Raw genomic sequence first — 17,126 nt, forward strand, 5'->3', positions numbered from 1 at the left:
CACCATGTACCACCGTCGGCCACCATAAGGGTGGTTGTATGTGTATTTATCTTAATATGTGTGTATGTTTATTTTGGATTTTGTGTTATATGTTTGTAATCTATGATGAAATAATCAACGAAAACTCATAACCACCATTATGAGGTGGTGGTTGCCGCCTCCTGCCGCCACCAGCCGCCGTGTTGGGTGGCGGTGTGCTTTTGCTTTTGGGATGTTTGGACATAATTGGACTAGAAACATAACAATCACCGTGTGGTGGTAGTCGCCGTCGTGAGCCGTCGTTGACCACCACTACCCGAGGTGATATCTGGTGGTGCTTAACTTGTTTAACCCTAATGGACCCAATGAACCCCTAATTGACTTTAAAGCCTAACTATCTAACTAATTGGCTAGTATTTGGGTTGGAAACCCTAATGTCATGAAACCCTAATTTTGGTAAGTGATCGGGACCCGTACTGAAATTATTTACTAGACTTTAAAGATTAATTAATAATCTTTTGTGTAACACCCGTAGATTCGAACTCTTCAATTAAGATATAATAAGCATTAAAAATGATTTTTTTATTATCTGAAATAAATAATTTTAACCAAATTAATAGTTAAGGTTAACAATTGTAATATATTTTACGTAATAAAGAATAATTATTTGAATATTATATGATAGGAAAAACCAGTTAAATCGTCCGTAAATCATAAAAATAAGTCAAATTGGTCACCTCTCGGTCAAAGTCAAGGTCCTCAATCAAAGTCAACCTTCCTGGTTGATTCTAATCGCCAAGTCAACCCGTCGACTCGCCGAGTCCCTATACTCAGAAACTCCCATAACACGACTCAACTCGCCGAGTTGCCCCAAGACTCGTCGAGTCCAACGATCTCGGAATTCCATCATGACCAACTCACTGAGTCGCCAACCGACTCACTAATCCAAAGCTTTAACCAAAAGGGGTTGGATTCTGCGACCAGACTTGCCGAGTCCAAGAACAGACTTGCCGAGTCCAAGACAATATTCAATTGACTCACCGAGTTGTTCTTCCAACTCGCCAAGTCCAAGCTTATGTTCATATAACTCGTCGAGTACACCCATGTGACTCGCTGAGTCTCTCCAGTTCTTAACCCATACAATGGATTTTCGAGCCATGCAGGGGCTCCAATCCATAGATCCACTCTTCTACAGTCTAACCCTCACATAAAGTTGTAAACTTTACATGAAACCAAGGAGATATAGGCCCAAAAAACACTAGAGCTTGGGTTTTGGACAAAAGGGCTTCACCCACAATTCAATAACTGATGCTTTATGACTTTCTGGACCAATACAAGTCTAGATCTGAAGTAGCAACCTCAGATCTGGACTCCAAACCCGAAGTGGATCCCTATCATACCAAAATGGCCCCAAATCTCATTCAAGAATAAATCTAGGAGCAACAAAGGAAGGGTAACAACTCATTACCTCCAAGATGTGCCCAACACTACAGTAGATTCTGGATCCACACTACTTTCTTGATGCAAACCCTTTTGATATTCAAGTTTCCTTCACTAGAACACCTCTAAAAGCTTCAATCTCCTTCCAATGGCCTTATACACACGAGCTAGGGTTTACCGGATCTCAAAGGGGACTAAGGGAGCTGATGGGAGGACATTAAGTCCTTTAAATAGGGTGCAAACCCTAAGATTATGGTTTTTCTCATCCCAACACCAACTCGTCGAGTCCATCTTCCGACTCGGCGAGTTGGTCACTTAATTCGCGACCCAAACCCACTCCAACTCAGCGAGTAAGCGTACCTACTCGTCGAGTCCCTTCTTCGAAATTACACTTTAAACTCTTAAATCGTACTTCTGAAATTCGGGATGTTACAATATGATTTTTATAAGATATAAAAGGCGGTCACGCACAACGAATGTATGACGTAAAAAGCTACAAAGATAATGATTGACTTTTAGCTAATGCAACCAAAGTGAAAATCGTAGTACTCCTTAAAATATAAATTTTGAGAAAAAAGAATGCCAGAAACAGAGTCCGTACGAGAGAGTTATGATTTTTAGCAAAATCATTTAATTTTATAAAAATAGGGACAAAAATATAAATTCAAAACTAGTCGGCGGAATCTAAAAGAAAGTTATAGATCTCGTCGATAGCTACGTGTGGATATAAAGAACGTCAAAATCGGAGTTCGTATGAAAGAGTTATAATTTTTAATAGGATATTTACGTATTAAAATAAAGCATAAACCATATATATATATATATATATATATATATATATATATATATATATATATATATATCATTAGAAAGGTATTGACGATGCGGTCGTTATGAGACTAGTGTTGAGTACTTTTGACATTAGTTTAGTAAAAATATCATTAAATCTATTTAAAATAGTATTATAAATGGGTGTTTAGTCATTTAAGTAAATATAGATGATAGTTTTTGAAAATCCAATTGCTATAAATAAGAGCCTATAGGCTCTCGTATTTTTTGCACCATTCTTTTGATTCAAGAGTCTTTCTCTTCTTATCCCCCGAGCATTTCAGTCCCTCATGATTCGGCTTCTCTTTCTGTAGTTTTAGTATAGTAATGTGAGCGTTGAAGCGCTGCAAGAATCTTTCTTAGAAAGATTCAACGATGAAGTTCTGCCCCTACAGAGCCCAGCTCCTAGCTAAGTAAGTTATGATACCCTACTTTAAATATAGCTTATAATATCGTTATTATAAACCTATAAATAAATTTTATCAGTGATTCAAAGTCGTTATACTGGTTGATCTACTTACGGGGATGATGTCTAAGTTGTGATTTAGTGAGATGTTTAAAATGGGATTTCCAAACAGTATACTTCGTATACTGTAACGCGTGTAGATCCGGGCTAGTCTATTTAGAGATAATAGGGGTCGAAAACAACTTTTCAACAAAAGATTATTTAGATTAAATAATTGTAACCAAGTCGTAGAATATGTCTCAATGGTTTTGTACATATAAAGAATGACAAAATCCGAGTTATAACGAAGAAGTTATGGTCCGTCGAAGTTTTTCGGCAAAACCGACACGACACCGGGAGACGTAAATAGTGAACTTATGATAGAAGAATTTGTAGACTTAGTGATCTAAACAAAAGTTATAGTATATGTTAAACCGAAAACATACAAAAAAAGAACGCCCAAATCTGACTTCGTATGAGTAAGTTATGAATTTTCTAAGATTTGGCTTAGTAGTGCACAACCCAAAAGTCGAATTTTAGTTCGGGCGGTTTTTGGCTTACGCGACTTAAATGAGAGTTGAAGATCTCGTTAATAGGAACTCAACGGTAAAAAGACAGACGAAAACAGAGTCTGTATGAAGGAGTTACAATTTTTTTGCGGTCATTTAACAGTCTAATCTCCTCCTACTGTTAAATTTAAGATAGGTCGAGAACTAGCCAATGTAGTCAAAATGAAAGTTGTAGATCTTGTTTTTACCTATGTGTGGATATAAATAACGTCGAAAACGGAGCTCGTATGCGAAAGTTACGGGGTTTAGAAGTCGGCAGAGTGTTGCTGCAAAAGGGGTGACGTGACACAATGTAGGCCACACACGTTTTGCCACTAGAAAGCTGGCAAGTGGCACCGACTCGGCGAGTCAGTGAATCGACTCGGTGAGTCCGTCAGGATTTCACCCTATAAATAAAAGTGTCGGGTCATGCCATTTCCTCGCACCTTCTAACCCTTATTTCTCTCTCTAAACTCTCTCTCTCTCTCTCTCTAAGCCTCCCTAACCCCCCAAAGCCTAGGGTAACTCCCTAGCACGAGGCGGAAGCCCCGGAGCACCTGACGGCTCTGAAAAGAAGAGCCCTCGACTCATAAACGCTGCTCCAAGCGAATCCCGGTTTTCTATAAAAACCGTTGTAAGTGAGCTACGTCTACGCTATTGTTAATATAGCTTTTATTTAATTATAGTAACGTTATTAGGAAGTTATAATAACTACTTGGGCTATTATTATGGGTTATATAAGTATTGTTTAACACTTTTATAATAGTAATAATAGCTAGACTATTAATTAGTCTCGGTGAATGATAAGAGTAAACCCTAGTGGTAATGATACTAGGTTTTGACGAAGGAAATTGTGTTAAGAATAACGAAGCGTTGTCTAAGTTCGGAATCACCACCTTAACGTGTGAGTGCATAGTTACTTTCATCTTACACATAGATGTGAAGTATTTTATATAAATTATGTGTTATGTGTGCATATTATCTGAATACTTGTTGTCTATGTTGGATGAACGATTTTATACATGTTTTAAATGATTTAAATTGTATATGTATTTTATATCTACAAATATGTTGGGTAAAACATGGGTAGACGAATTATGAGGGATGAAGGCTAAAATAGAGGAACATTAGTAGTATGGACCTAGTGCCCTATAGGTAAACATTGACAACAATGGACATAGTACCCTATAGATGCGCACTAGCAGCTGCGCCAAAATCTGTAGATGTTTTAGATCCACGATAAACATCCTAACAGTTGTGCTCTAAGGATAGTATCAGCAGTTGTGCCTAATAGAGAACATTATAACCATGACAGTAGCGTTTAAAGGACAATAACGACAGAAGCGCCTCATAGAGAATGTCACAATTCTGGCAGTTGCGCCTAAGTGATAATATTAACAGTTGTGCTTGACAACTGTGTCATTGGCAACAATGGACTTCGTGTCATTTCCTTATGATGATCCTTAGGAATGAATGAACGAGGAGTAGCTGATTCTTAGGGTAAATCCTTAAGAAGATAATGGGCATGGGTAATTGGGTTGATTGTTTCATGTTTAAACATAATAATTATATTATTGTGGGTTGAAAACCTTATGTACTCACTAGGTTTCCCAACCTGACCCACTCAGTTTATTTATATCACAGGTGTTGATATGAAGTCACATTACAATGAGAAATTAAAGAGATATAAATCACTAGTGACAATGAATGTAAGTTCTATTTATGTTTATGTTACTGTATTGACGATGACATCCCAAATGTTTTAAAATGAATAAAAATAATTTTCTTCGGAAATGCCTTGATAACGTATTTATCATGTGTTTACTGGGAACAAATTCCGCAACATTTTTATTAAAAGATGTACTCTGATTTTTAAAAAACATAAACAAAATCAGTCTTTTCTGACCATGAAAATGGGGATGTCACATATACCAAACGGACCCTACCTCCGATATGATCCTACCTCCAATATGTTCCTTACTTGGTCCTACAACAATGACATCTTTAATTTAAACTCTGGAACGTTTTCAGATCATTTCAGAGGTGGTCTACGAATTTCGGAGCAATAAAAGTAGAAAAATAGAAACCTTAAACAAACAAGAAATTATGTAAAGAGAATATGAAGAACGTACCCGTAAAATAACGGGATCGTAGTGTTTGTCTTCCATGTCGGAGATCGGAGACGCGTGTCGAAGATGAGAGTTGCATGTCAGAATGAGTCGGAACGTTGGAATCGAAATGCACCTTTTCGGAATCAAATCGTTACCTTAAATTATATTTCGGATTTTGTGACAACCCGAAAAACTTCTCGCATACACCCTTCAATTCTTTCCAATATTAGACTTATTTTACTATATCGTAGTACCCTTTAAAGTCTAATGAAGCATCCTAAATGTGATATAATCAAGGTAGGAGTGTTAAAAAGGGTTAACTCGAAGTGTAGGAATCAAAACCGGGCCAAACACTCAAACACATGGAGTGTGCGGCTACACACTTGAGTGTGTGGCCACACACTCTTGTTTGCGGCCTCACACCTTTCCCAACCGCACACTCCACCTATTTATACCACAATTGAATCATTTTTGAACACTTCCTTCATTTCTTCAAGCATAGAACACGAAATCCTCTCAAGTATCATCCATTCTCCTTGAAGATCTTCATAAAAAGGTACCAAGACCACCAAGAACACCATCTGGCCGCACACATGGCAGCACACACCCTCTGGCAGCACACTAGGCCGCACACCTGGCCGCACACACACTTATAGTGTGTAATTTGGCTATACACCCTCTTGTATAGCCTTATAAACCCTCATACAATCATATACGATTATAACACTTCATTATAAGTGTTTACTAGTCCCTATAATGGTCCCAAAATCATCAATTAGTTGTTCATAACACTAATTATATCCATACATGTGCCAATATATGCTAAATAGGCTTCGCGTGTGTACTCAAGTCACCACTTGACACCTAGCATCAAATCCAACTTTGTCATCAGAACCACTCACTACAGGTGAGTTTATACCCCTTTAATTAACCTTTGAAATACTTTTATTGGGGGGGGGGGGGGGGGAGGGGGGAATACAAGTTGAATACTTATAGTTATTACATCAATCACATGTGATTAATAACTACAAAACCAATGATTTCATCATTGTTTCAAAATGTTTATCAAACTGTTTTACTTCAAAATGTTTTACAAACTCTTTTACTTATCAAATACTTTTATTTAAACTTTATTATACTTCTTATAAACTGCATGTCCATATATGCATATATATATATATATATATATATATATATATATATATATATATATATAAAAGAAATGTTTAAAAGGCTTAGGAAGGCCATCCGCCCTATTTCCTTTTCCTCGATTTGGATGTGGTCTGGTGGGATGTCGGGTAGCTGTACGAGGGTCGTTTCAATATTAATTATATACCATGTGTGCATATATAGACATAAAAGTACTTCCATTATTCATGCGTATCAGTTACATCATTAGTAAGTTACCATCGGGGTAACACAAGATTACATTTACGCTGTTGCTAGATCAATGAGTCAGTTCATTCATGAGTCATAACATTACATTACATTACTATGAAAACATATACAACTATACTAGAGAAGAACATATACAACTATACTATAGAAGAACACATACAACTATACTAGAGAGGAACATATACAACTATACTAGGAAGAGAACATATACAACGATACTAGAACAGGAACAATACATTACATATACATACATACACTTACATAAATGTGATCCACTGTATCGGGTATGCCTTAAATGTCATGACCCGAGTTGTAACCAGAATTCTCTTGGAGGGAGAGCGCGAGTTTGCGTATAGATCTATACTGGATTGACTATCCTACACCTTGCTGCTAGCTACAGCCGAACCTGCAGGTCTGCGGGTGCCAAACGTCATACCATTTTACGACCATTCAATTGTCGTTGTTACTCAGTCGATAGTATGGTACAATTAATCACATGATACCTTAATATAAATCCGGTTTAAGGTAGTTAGTACAACAGTAGTTCTTATAATACAATACTACAATACTACAGTAATTTATCCTTTATATACATTTAGTGACTATTTCACTTAAACGGTAATGTATAAACTATATTTTGATAATGATAGTTACACTTGGAAAATTACACACACTTACGATAAACAAACATACAAAACAGTTACGCCTTGGTAGAAGGCTAATTTTATAGAAAATATAGGTTTTTCTGAGAGATTCAAACTTTTACAAACGCTTACAAACATTTACATACATTTTCCAAACAGTTACATACATTTTACAAACTTACACTAGAGACATGTTCAAACGTTTTGATAACAAACACCGACACTAAAATACTTATGAACTCACCAGCTTTATGCTGATAAACCCTTTCAAAATAACTTGTATTCTCAGGTCATCAGTAGACAGGTACCGAGACCAGCTTTTGAGAAGATGGAGCGCATTCAGGACTCATCTCTTTATTTTGATTTACATTATTTTTGGTGTTTATAACTGTACAGAACACACTTGTATTAAAATTATATATTTAATGCATTGGATGATGTTGTTTGCTTGTTTACTATTATTGTGTTGTGATACATCACATGACGTCTTCCGCCCCAGAACATTTCCGCCGTTCTCGGTTTTGGCGTGTGACAGATTTTTAAATTCAAAATCTCAATCCGAAACATACATGGTTGATCCGGAATATACATTCCGCATCCAATGCAATGGGCCGGGCTACCCAAAAATAATCCAAAATACGTTTCGGAACGACCCATTTATGAATATATAGTTATTTTGCAATTTTATATATATATATATATATATATATATATATATATATATATATATATATATATATATATATATATATATATATATATATATATATATAAAACCCAAAAAAATAGGTAGATTACTCAATTTCCCATTAATATATATCATAAGATGTTATGGATAAAACAATAGGTGAATGTAGAGGATTGAATAATAAGAGTTGTTACTTCCACTAAGTAATCCGTTCTTACTATGTTGTTTGACCATCTCCTATCTACCGCTTCATACAATGCTCCCAAAAGACAGAGCTATGGGTTGGAAGAAATCATGTAGAATCGTCTATCACCCACTTTCGTGCCTTAAAAAGTTTTGTAATCCTTTCATCCACAAACATGTATGTTTTAAGCAATTGATTTGTGGATTGTGATTGGCAAAATATGTTCAGGGTGCGTAAATGACTCACATGGGGGTTGTAAGCTACATGATTTATAAGTGTGTAACAAAGGGAGTGTAGTTTTACGTGTATCTAATTACAAGTTTATTAAAACTTAAATAATAAATTTGATTTTTATATCACATACCATAAATGAGGGGTTACAAGGATAATTGATGATAGTTTTGCAAAGTCTCATTTGCTTCCCTAATAGCACCCCAAAATAAAAATAGTATTTATGAGTCAAGTAATTATCATTAAAACAAATACAATACATGTGAGCTTTGTAAATTTTATTAGACTATTGAAGGGGGGCGGGGCCTTTCCCGCTACGATGAACACCGCACCGGGGGTGCGGGAAGCAATGCGCGGGGAGGAGGTGGGGGTGGGTTTGCCTCATTCTCACTCCTGTTCCGATTGGGGATCAATTTTGTTTTGTTCCAACGGTTATATATATATATGTATATATATATATATATATTGATGTGACATCGAACTCCGACGAGTCTTCTGGGTCTTCTGCGGCGGCGGGGATCTGCTAGTCACAATCAGAGAGATGTGTTAAAGCCATCCCAGGAACTGTGCCCCAGGAGCGGACTCCGACGATCAAGTTAGATCGACTGATAGATCTGAGATGGTTCTCCTTAGCTGGAGAGAATCATCTTGGTGCAGGTGACAAGTACTAGTAGTCGGGACAAGGTCATATGAAGTGAGAAGATTACAACACGTAATGTATGTATGTATCATATTACATAATATGATTCTTGAAGACGAATGAAGAACGATATGTCAGTGCAAAGAAAATGAAGTTTTGCCAAATGTCGAATGAGTAGTCATTGGTACACAAGAGTATAAGGCAAATAGAAGAGAATTACACAATCACGACATTCATCACGCCCTTCGTGCTGATTTGGTGGAGCACGTTTATATGACTCATATTCAGCCACCAATAGAGTATTGTTACGATGATTTGTTTGACAAATCAGACGATGATTTTGATATGTTCGTCGAGAGCCAAGATTCCGATGACGAGGGTGCCGTTCAGGAGAATGATGAAGACTATGAGGTCGATGATGAGGACGATGATTCCGAGTGATTTTTTTGGTTTTTGGTTTTCTTTTTTTTTTTTTTTTTTTTTTTTTTTAGGATATTAATTATGTTTTCTATGTTGTGGTTTGTTTTTTTGTTTTTAATTTCTACTTATTTATATATTAGGTTTAATGCAATTTTTATTTTAATTAATGAAATGCTTTTTATTTTTAATTAAGTTTTATGTTTATTATTAATTTAAAATTTATAAATCATAAAAATGAATTAATTTTATTTAAATAATAAAAAAAATAACAAGAGAAGCTTCTCATCCTTTCTTTAGGTTTTAGTGAGAGAAATGATGACGTGGTAGGGAAAAAATGAGAAAAACTTGTCATAGAGCCGGTATTTTTATTTATTTATTTTATTTTATTGTGAATATCTGTGCAACATCTTTTGTCTGCGCTGCGTAGACAACGCACAGACATACGCTTTCGCATAATGTTTTTTTTTTGAAGTGCGCAGATAACAAACGAGGTCTTCCTAATGCAAACATAGGTCACTGTATTCAAAGATCTTCAGACTTCATTTTAATGTTTATATATATATATATATATATATATATATATATATATATATATATATATATATATATATATATACCAACAGTTTTTTTTTTCTTTCTGAAAATGTATTTTTAATGTTTATGACGTGAAATTAAGTTTGAAAATTTAATTTATTTCAACAGGTGTAGACGTTAAAAACAAATATTCTTCTCACTGCAGACTACAGATATTTGGTCCACATCTTCTGTGGTTCGCAGACATTTGTACTCTTCAACCATCAAGAGTTGAAATAAAATAAACTCCTATGAATGTTTTGGTTTAAATATTTGGGACCATAACCGACCTATTTTGCCGTGTGATTATTTCCGAAAATTCAGTATTTTTGCCAAAAAATTTTAGTAAAGTAATTAATAAAAGTTGTTATTTTAACATATTATTTTATTTTTATCTATAATATTATCAATTTAATAGTTAATACAACGTTCGATAATCTATCAACAATCAAAAAGGCCTGAACAAATTACAAAACCGTGACAACATTATTTTCCACTATAAAAGCAATTTTGTTCATTCAAGTTCAATCTCAAATCGAAACCCATAGGCCATAGCCAAAACCCCTAAAATCTTCAAGAAACCCCATTCAACGATGTCAACAGCATCACCCCCAAATTTCGATTGCCGCATGTATGAAGCCAAGTTCCCGGAGGTTGACACGCCAGTGATGATCCAGGTCAAGGAAATCGGAGATGTTGCTACTCATGTCTCACTCCTTGAATACAACAACATCGAAGGGATGATCCTCTTATCGGATCTCTCTCGCCGCCGTATTCGAAGTGTTGGCAGCTTAATCAAAGTAGGCCGCATCGAACCTGCTATGGTGCTTCGTGTTAATGCTGAGAAAGGTTATATTGATTTGAGTAAAAAGAGGTTATCGGAACAGGATGTTCAAATCTGCGAAGAGAGGTATAGTAAGAGCAAGCTTGTGCACTCCATCATGCGCCATGTTGCGGAGACTATGAATGTTGATCTCGAGGTAGGTTTTGAATTATATGCTCGTGCATTCCAGATTACTAGTCGTTTACTCATGACGATGCATACTAATATGAGTAGTATATTACGAAAATTATTGCTGTTTGGATAAAAAAACAAACGAACCTAAAAGTGATGACACAAAACAAAAGTTAAAAGTAGTACTGATTAATAAACTTACATACATATTTTTAGGAGTTGAAAATTGGTATAAGCAGGCTTAGATAGAAGAATTGTTTTAGGTTGTAATGCAGGGTGATTTGGGTGTAAGGCAGCTTATAGAGACTTGATCTATAATATTTTACTTACCAAATGTGCATCAAATTCACTTTGTTGAACTTTTTTTCTTTCAAATCCTTATGCATATGATTGTAAGTACTCTGCATGAATAAATTTCTGTATAGAAACTTTTAGGATAGGCATGATGAGCTGATGCTACCAGTTTTGACCTCATCTTCGTTGTTGCAATATCTAGTTATAAGATTTGATATGCTGGATTATCTTATCGCGTTTTGATGACTTCACAATGAAGGAAACTGTATACATTTCCTGCAACTTTCCTAATTCTGTCATAATTGTGTTAGAATTTATATTGACTGAAACACTATCTATATGTTATATAAGGTTTATAGATAGCAAAGCATAGTAAAAAAAGTCAGTGTTTAGTATTGATGTGTAGGTCTTTTATTCTGCGTAGGGGCTTCTTATGAACTACAAGTTATCTATGACAGGATTTATACATCCATGTTGGCTGGCCTTTGTACAGAAAATATGGGCATGCATTTGAGGTTTGAATTTTTGATCTTGTTCACTTTCAAACTTTTATTATTATTATTATTATTATTATTATTATTATTATTATTTTTTCACAATGCTTTCTCTTTATCCAGGCTTTCAAATCAATAGTTAACGACCCTGATTCCGTGCTCAAGTCCCTCACACGTGAAGTCAAACACATTGGTCCAGATGGAAAAGAGGTAATTCTACAAATTGACGCTTTTGCCCATGCTGTTTTTGGTAAACTTAGGCTTTCCCATTGATTTTGTAGGTGAGTAAAGTCGTTCCTGCCCTTTCAGAGGATGTGAAAGATGCTTTGGTTAGAAACATCAGAAGACGAATGACCCCACAACCATTGAAAATCCGGGCTGATATTGAAATGAAATGTTTCCAATTTGATGGTGTCCTCCACATCAAGGTGTCATACTCTTTTTTTTTTTTTTTTTTTTTTTTTTTTTTTTAATATCCATAATAAAGAATGCAAAATTTTGTTTTTGTGGTAACAGGAAGCCATGAGACAAGCTGAAGCAGTTGGCACTAAAGAGTGTCCAGTGAAAATAAAATTGGTTGCTCCACCAGCTTATGTTCTTAATACACAGACTCTTGACAAGGTAACTCTGCCATAATAATAAAACACAAATTTGGTGATTATAATTTTTGTTATGTTGTAAATAACAGGAACAAGGGATAAAGATTCTTACAGAAGCGATTGCTGCTTGTGGTGCTGCAATAGAGCGTCATAAAGGGAAACTTACCATAAAAGAGTCACCTCGGGCAGTAAGCATTATGTTTAATCTTATTTTTTTTTTTTAATTATATTAATTTAAAAGTTAAAACGATATTTGATTTGATGTTGGTTAAGGTGAGTGAAAGGGAGGACAAACTGCTGGCAGAGCAGATGGCTAAACTTGGGAGGGATAATGCAGAGATTAGTGGTGATGAAGACAGTGAGGTGGAAGAAGATACGGGAATGGGTTCTGTGGATTTGGAGAGCACAAGTTCTGGGATTACAACAGAGTCAGTGATATAACAGATTCTAAGCATATATCTGTTAAATTTTGCATTTTGTTTTTTGTGTATTTTTTGGCCCATTTACTTGCTTGCTTAATTTCAAAGGGTATGGCTTTCTTGCTTGTGTAAACCGAGTTTTTTTTTTTTTTTTTTTTTTGCTAGACTTTTTGTCGAATGTCGTGCATTTATAGATATGTGCTTTCTTTCTTTGATTTTGCTACCAAAAACAAGTAAAATCGAAATTAAACGATCGAGAGAGAGAGATTTGTAATCTATTTTGAATGAAAACATTTGTTATTGATATATTATAAAATAAAATAAAAAAACCGGAATAAACTTTTTGTATTTTTCTGAAATTTACTAGTGTTCAGGGACTAAAGTTAATAAATTGTATAGCCCCAAAAATATCAACCCAACCCTACTTGTGCTAACTCTTCAAATTAAGACATCTTTCTTTTATTAGCAGTAAACTTGTAAACTCTTTTAATGTAATATGAGGTTCTAACTTATTGGTGTTGATAATTCTTGCTAAGTCTGCCATATAATAAATGAAAATGAGAATAATATATGTTGGATGTTAGTAGCTATGATTCGGATAATACTTACCGACTAGTTAGGATTATTGTTTCCATGTCTTTATTGTGGTTTTTAAATTCTTAGGCACTAGGAAGTAAAATGAATGGATTAGATATATATATTATTTGTTGTTAAAAAAAAAAAACATTAATGTAACACTCATAAAAATCGTGAAAATTTAAAATTTTTAAACATTAGAGTCTCCCAAAATCGTAAGTCAAGACATGAGAATGTGTACGGTCACGTCTTCGCATTCCCGCGATCATGCGTAGTACCTGAAACATAACACAAAATTGTAAGCCAACGCTTAGTAAGATCCCCCAAAGTACCAACACAAGCAAATAACATATACAATAACAAACAACATGTTGGGTCCAATCAACCATCAGGTTGGAATACCCCAGGCCCCTCAACCATCATCTTGGAATGTCAATACACTATGGGTTCAGTTAACCATCAGGTTGGAATACCCTAAGTCCTTCAACCATCGGGTTGGAATCCCCCGGTCTGTTGGCTTACGCACAAAGCAGTGAAGCGTCATCCATCAACCAAATATGTGCACATATACATAACAAATAAACATATAGTCAGCCAACAAACAATAGACAGATCAACTGATCACTAAGCATAACAACATCGTATATAACAGGATACCAATCTAACAAATAACTACAAACAATAGCATGCATAACATGATATCAATCCAAAGGGCCAGCATTAGTCCCTTCGATCCGCAAATGTAGTGAGGGAAAACTTACCTAACAAACTAAATAGAAGCTGATGAGGTCTCGACTCCAAATCTCAACTCTCTAACTGACATCTATTCCCACCAATTGACCAATTCCATCAAAATCCCAAAATACCCAAAACACCCTCAAAGTCAAACTTAGTTAAAGTTAAAGTCAACTATCCTCACGTCCAGGCCTTGGTCACGTCGTGACAACAAACCCAATCCGATTCCCATTCGAATCGACCCAAACTAGTCAACTCAGTCAAAGAAACCAACTGAACTGGAATTACGAAGTGAGCACCCATTCTCACGTCGTGACCTCCAAGGGTCCTAATAGAAACAGGACTGCTCCATTTCTCACATCGTGGGATCTCACACCCCACGTCGTGAGCGTTGTCCGAGGCTAAAAATCACCATTTTAAGTCCTTATTCCATTAATACTTCAAGTCCACTTCTTCCAGAAGCTAAAGGGGACACCTAAGGTCCATAAAAATGCTTCCTTTATGGCCATGCATGCACCAAACATGATCAAAAAGGGAAGAAATGGGCTTCAAACTTGTTGGATTAGGTGTCTAAGCTTATAACTATAATTGGTATATAATTGATTTGATAGTAGCATGGTTCTTTTGGATTTCCTTCACCATAACAACTTGATATGATGACTTTTAGAGAAAGAGGTTATTTATTGATTTATTAATATATTATAAGAATAATATATTGATTGGAAATCATATTATTTAATTAGTATTTAATCAGAAATTAATTTGGAATTAATTTTGGGATTAAAGGAACTGATTAAAAGGACGAGGACTGGTTTTGTAAATCATTGATAGTTGCAAATTGAGTTGCTGGACTCCCTTGGAATGTGTTGGACGAAATCTATAGGAGGCCCTATAGAAATCGTCCATGGCCTTCCAGAAGGGATGTTCACGGGCTGCTTAGAGCCTAAGCAAGGATTAGGGTTTCCACCTGAAAACCCTAGGAGACATAACTATATAAAGAACCCTAACGACTTCCCAAGGAGAAACCCTAGCCGATTTTCTGCCCCTCTCTCACTCGTCCTTTGCTTTTGGTGTTTGTGACTCTATTAGAGGTGCAACACTTGGGGCACTAAGCTTTCAAGTGTCAAGATCATCCGTGGAATTCTTGTTATTACTAGATAGCAAGCAAGGTAACATTCTAACCCTAGTTTCATATTGAGTTCGAAAATTATATGCTAGTATTAGGGTTATTGATTTGGAATTTCTATTTGCATGTATATCTAAAGAAAAACTTAGATCCAAAGCAATTAGGATTGCATGATCACATAGGATGTTGTTATACTCAAAACCCATCAAAACTTGCATGCATGTCTCAAATCTACACCAACTTCTAGATCTAAACACTATGAGGTTCTTAGGACTCTTAAAATCCATAAAGTTGCCAACTTTATGGAGCTACACCACTCAATTAAGCAATAACATCAATAAAATGGACAAAACTCTAGACCTACACATGCTAAGCAATAAATTTGGAGCCTTTGATACTTACACGGGTCTAAAAGCAAGAAAATATGATGATGATGTTGATTCTTTGCCCACACCAACACTAGAGTACTTCCTTCTTCTTCTTTTCTTCTTCCCACAAGCTAGAAATGCACCCAAATGACAAAAGATCTTAAGGAGAGGTAAGATTAAGGTTTTTGGAGGCTTAGAGAGTGATAGACACTGAGGGTGAGAAACTCTAACCTTCTCATTCCTTTAAATACCGAAAACTTAGAGTTTTTGGTCGTCATCCACCTTCACGTCGTGAGCACTATACTGCTCACGTCGTGGACTTTTAAATGATGCACGCGTTCGGATTAATCCTCACGACTTGAAAATTCAATATTCACGTCGTGAGCAGGGCAATTAAACTTATAAATCCGCACTATGAAAGATAATACATACATTATTCGGAAGTTACACATATTTAAAAGTTAAAAATAAGGCTAATATCATAAAAAAAAACTTTATATATTGAGTTTTTACGAGATTAAACCTTAACTTTATTTTTTTTCCTGAAAAGAGCTTATAATTTTTCATATTTTCCGAAAACTCCTCAACTTTTCTTTTATTCCCAAAAAACCCTCGACCACTTGACTTTTTCTCAAAAAAATCCTCAATGTTTTATATTTTTTCCCCGAAAAGGTTGGCATTTTACAAGTTTTTCAGGGGAAAAAAAAACTACTAAAAAAGGTCAAACTGAAAAAATAGAAACCTAAAAATATTTTTTTCAAGAAAAAAATAAAATTGATATTTAATCTTGGAAAAAACACTAAATATCAGGTCTTTTATAATATTTACCCTTAAATATCTTAAGAGATTTTAATTGAAAGAATGGCTCAAAATGATTATATATTTTTTGATTTGTATATATTTTGTTATTGATTTTTTTGTCCATATTTTTAAGCACATTTTTTATGGGTATAATTTGTAAAGCAATTTAATAAAATATTATTGTCGGAAAGTTATTTTCACAAAACCGATGATTATTTTGTGAGAATTATTCAAAATATAATTTGGTAATACGACATCAACTATTTTAGTTATTTTCAACGATTATCCCAATACAAAATTCCTAGATTTTCTATAACCTAAAAGACGTATCTAATTTCCGGCCAAAATTCACATCTAAATTGGATGTGTTAAACTCAATCTTTGAGTTTTGTTTCTATATATCTCAAATGTTTACATCCATTTAATTTCAATTCTAATCCAACAATTTCATTAGCTTCTATACATATAAATCATTAAATCATCCGCAATATCTTTATTAAGAAGACGAATAATCATACAAGAGTCGAAGCTGATAATAAGTACCCAACCTACAAAAATCACCTAGAAACTTGTTACATATCGTCCCACGACTTATGACTATATCTTGTGGGTAACCACTAGAAAGCAGAG

The 17,126-nt window shown here is 35.0% G+C and overlaps 1 protein-coding gene across 1 annotated transcript; it reads left to right on the forward strand.

Annotated features, from left to right (window-relative positions):
• Positions 1–10,642: 10,642 nt before the first annotated feature.
• Positions 10,643–13,105, forward strand: LOC145001600 (eukaryotic translation initiation factor 2 subunit alpha homolog). Its single transcript, XM_078960962.1, has 7 exons — positions 10,643–11,109; positions 11,837–11,893; positions 11,996–12,082; positions 12,154–12,300; positions 12,389–12,493; positions 12,561–12,659; positions 12,745–13,105. The coding sequence occupies exons 1-7, from the start codon at positions 10,723–10,725 to the stop codon at positions 12,910–12,912; spliced, it is 1,050 nt and encodes a 349-aa protein (XP_078817088.1). The 5' UTR covers positions 10,643–10,722; the 3' UTR covers positions 12,913–13,105.
• The last annotated feature ends 4,021 nt before the right edge of the window (positions 13,106–17,126 follow it).

This window comes from Lactuca saligna, chromosome 6 (assembly GCF_052625555.1).
Source record: "Lactuca saligna cultivar CGN05327 chromosome 6, ASM5262555v1, whole genome shotgun sequence".
Lineage (NCBI taxonomy): Eukaryota > Viridiplantae > Streptophyta > Magnoliopsida > Asterales > Asteraceae > Lactuca > Lactuca saligna.

Excerpts from the sequence above, each read along its gene's own strand:
- LOC145001600 (XM_078960962.1), top strand. The coding sequence starts at position 10,723 with ATGTCAACAGCATCACCCCCAAATTTCGATTGCCGCATGTATGAAGCC. Across the intron at positions 11,894-11,995 it reads AATATGGGCATGCATTTGAG|GCTTTCAAATCAATAGTTAA; the intron begins GTTTGAATTTTT and ends CTCTTTATCCAG. Across the intron at positions 12,301-12,388 it reads ATGGTGTCCTCCACATCAAG|GAAGCCATGAGACAAGCTGA; the intron begins GTGTCATACTCT and ends TTGTGGTAACAG.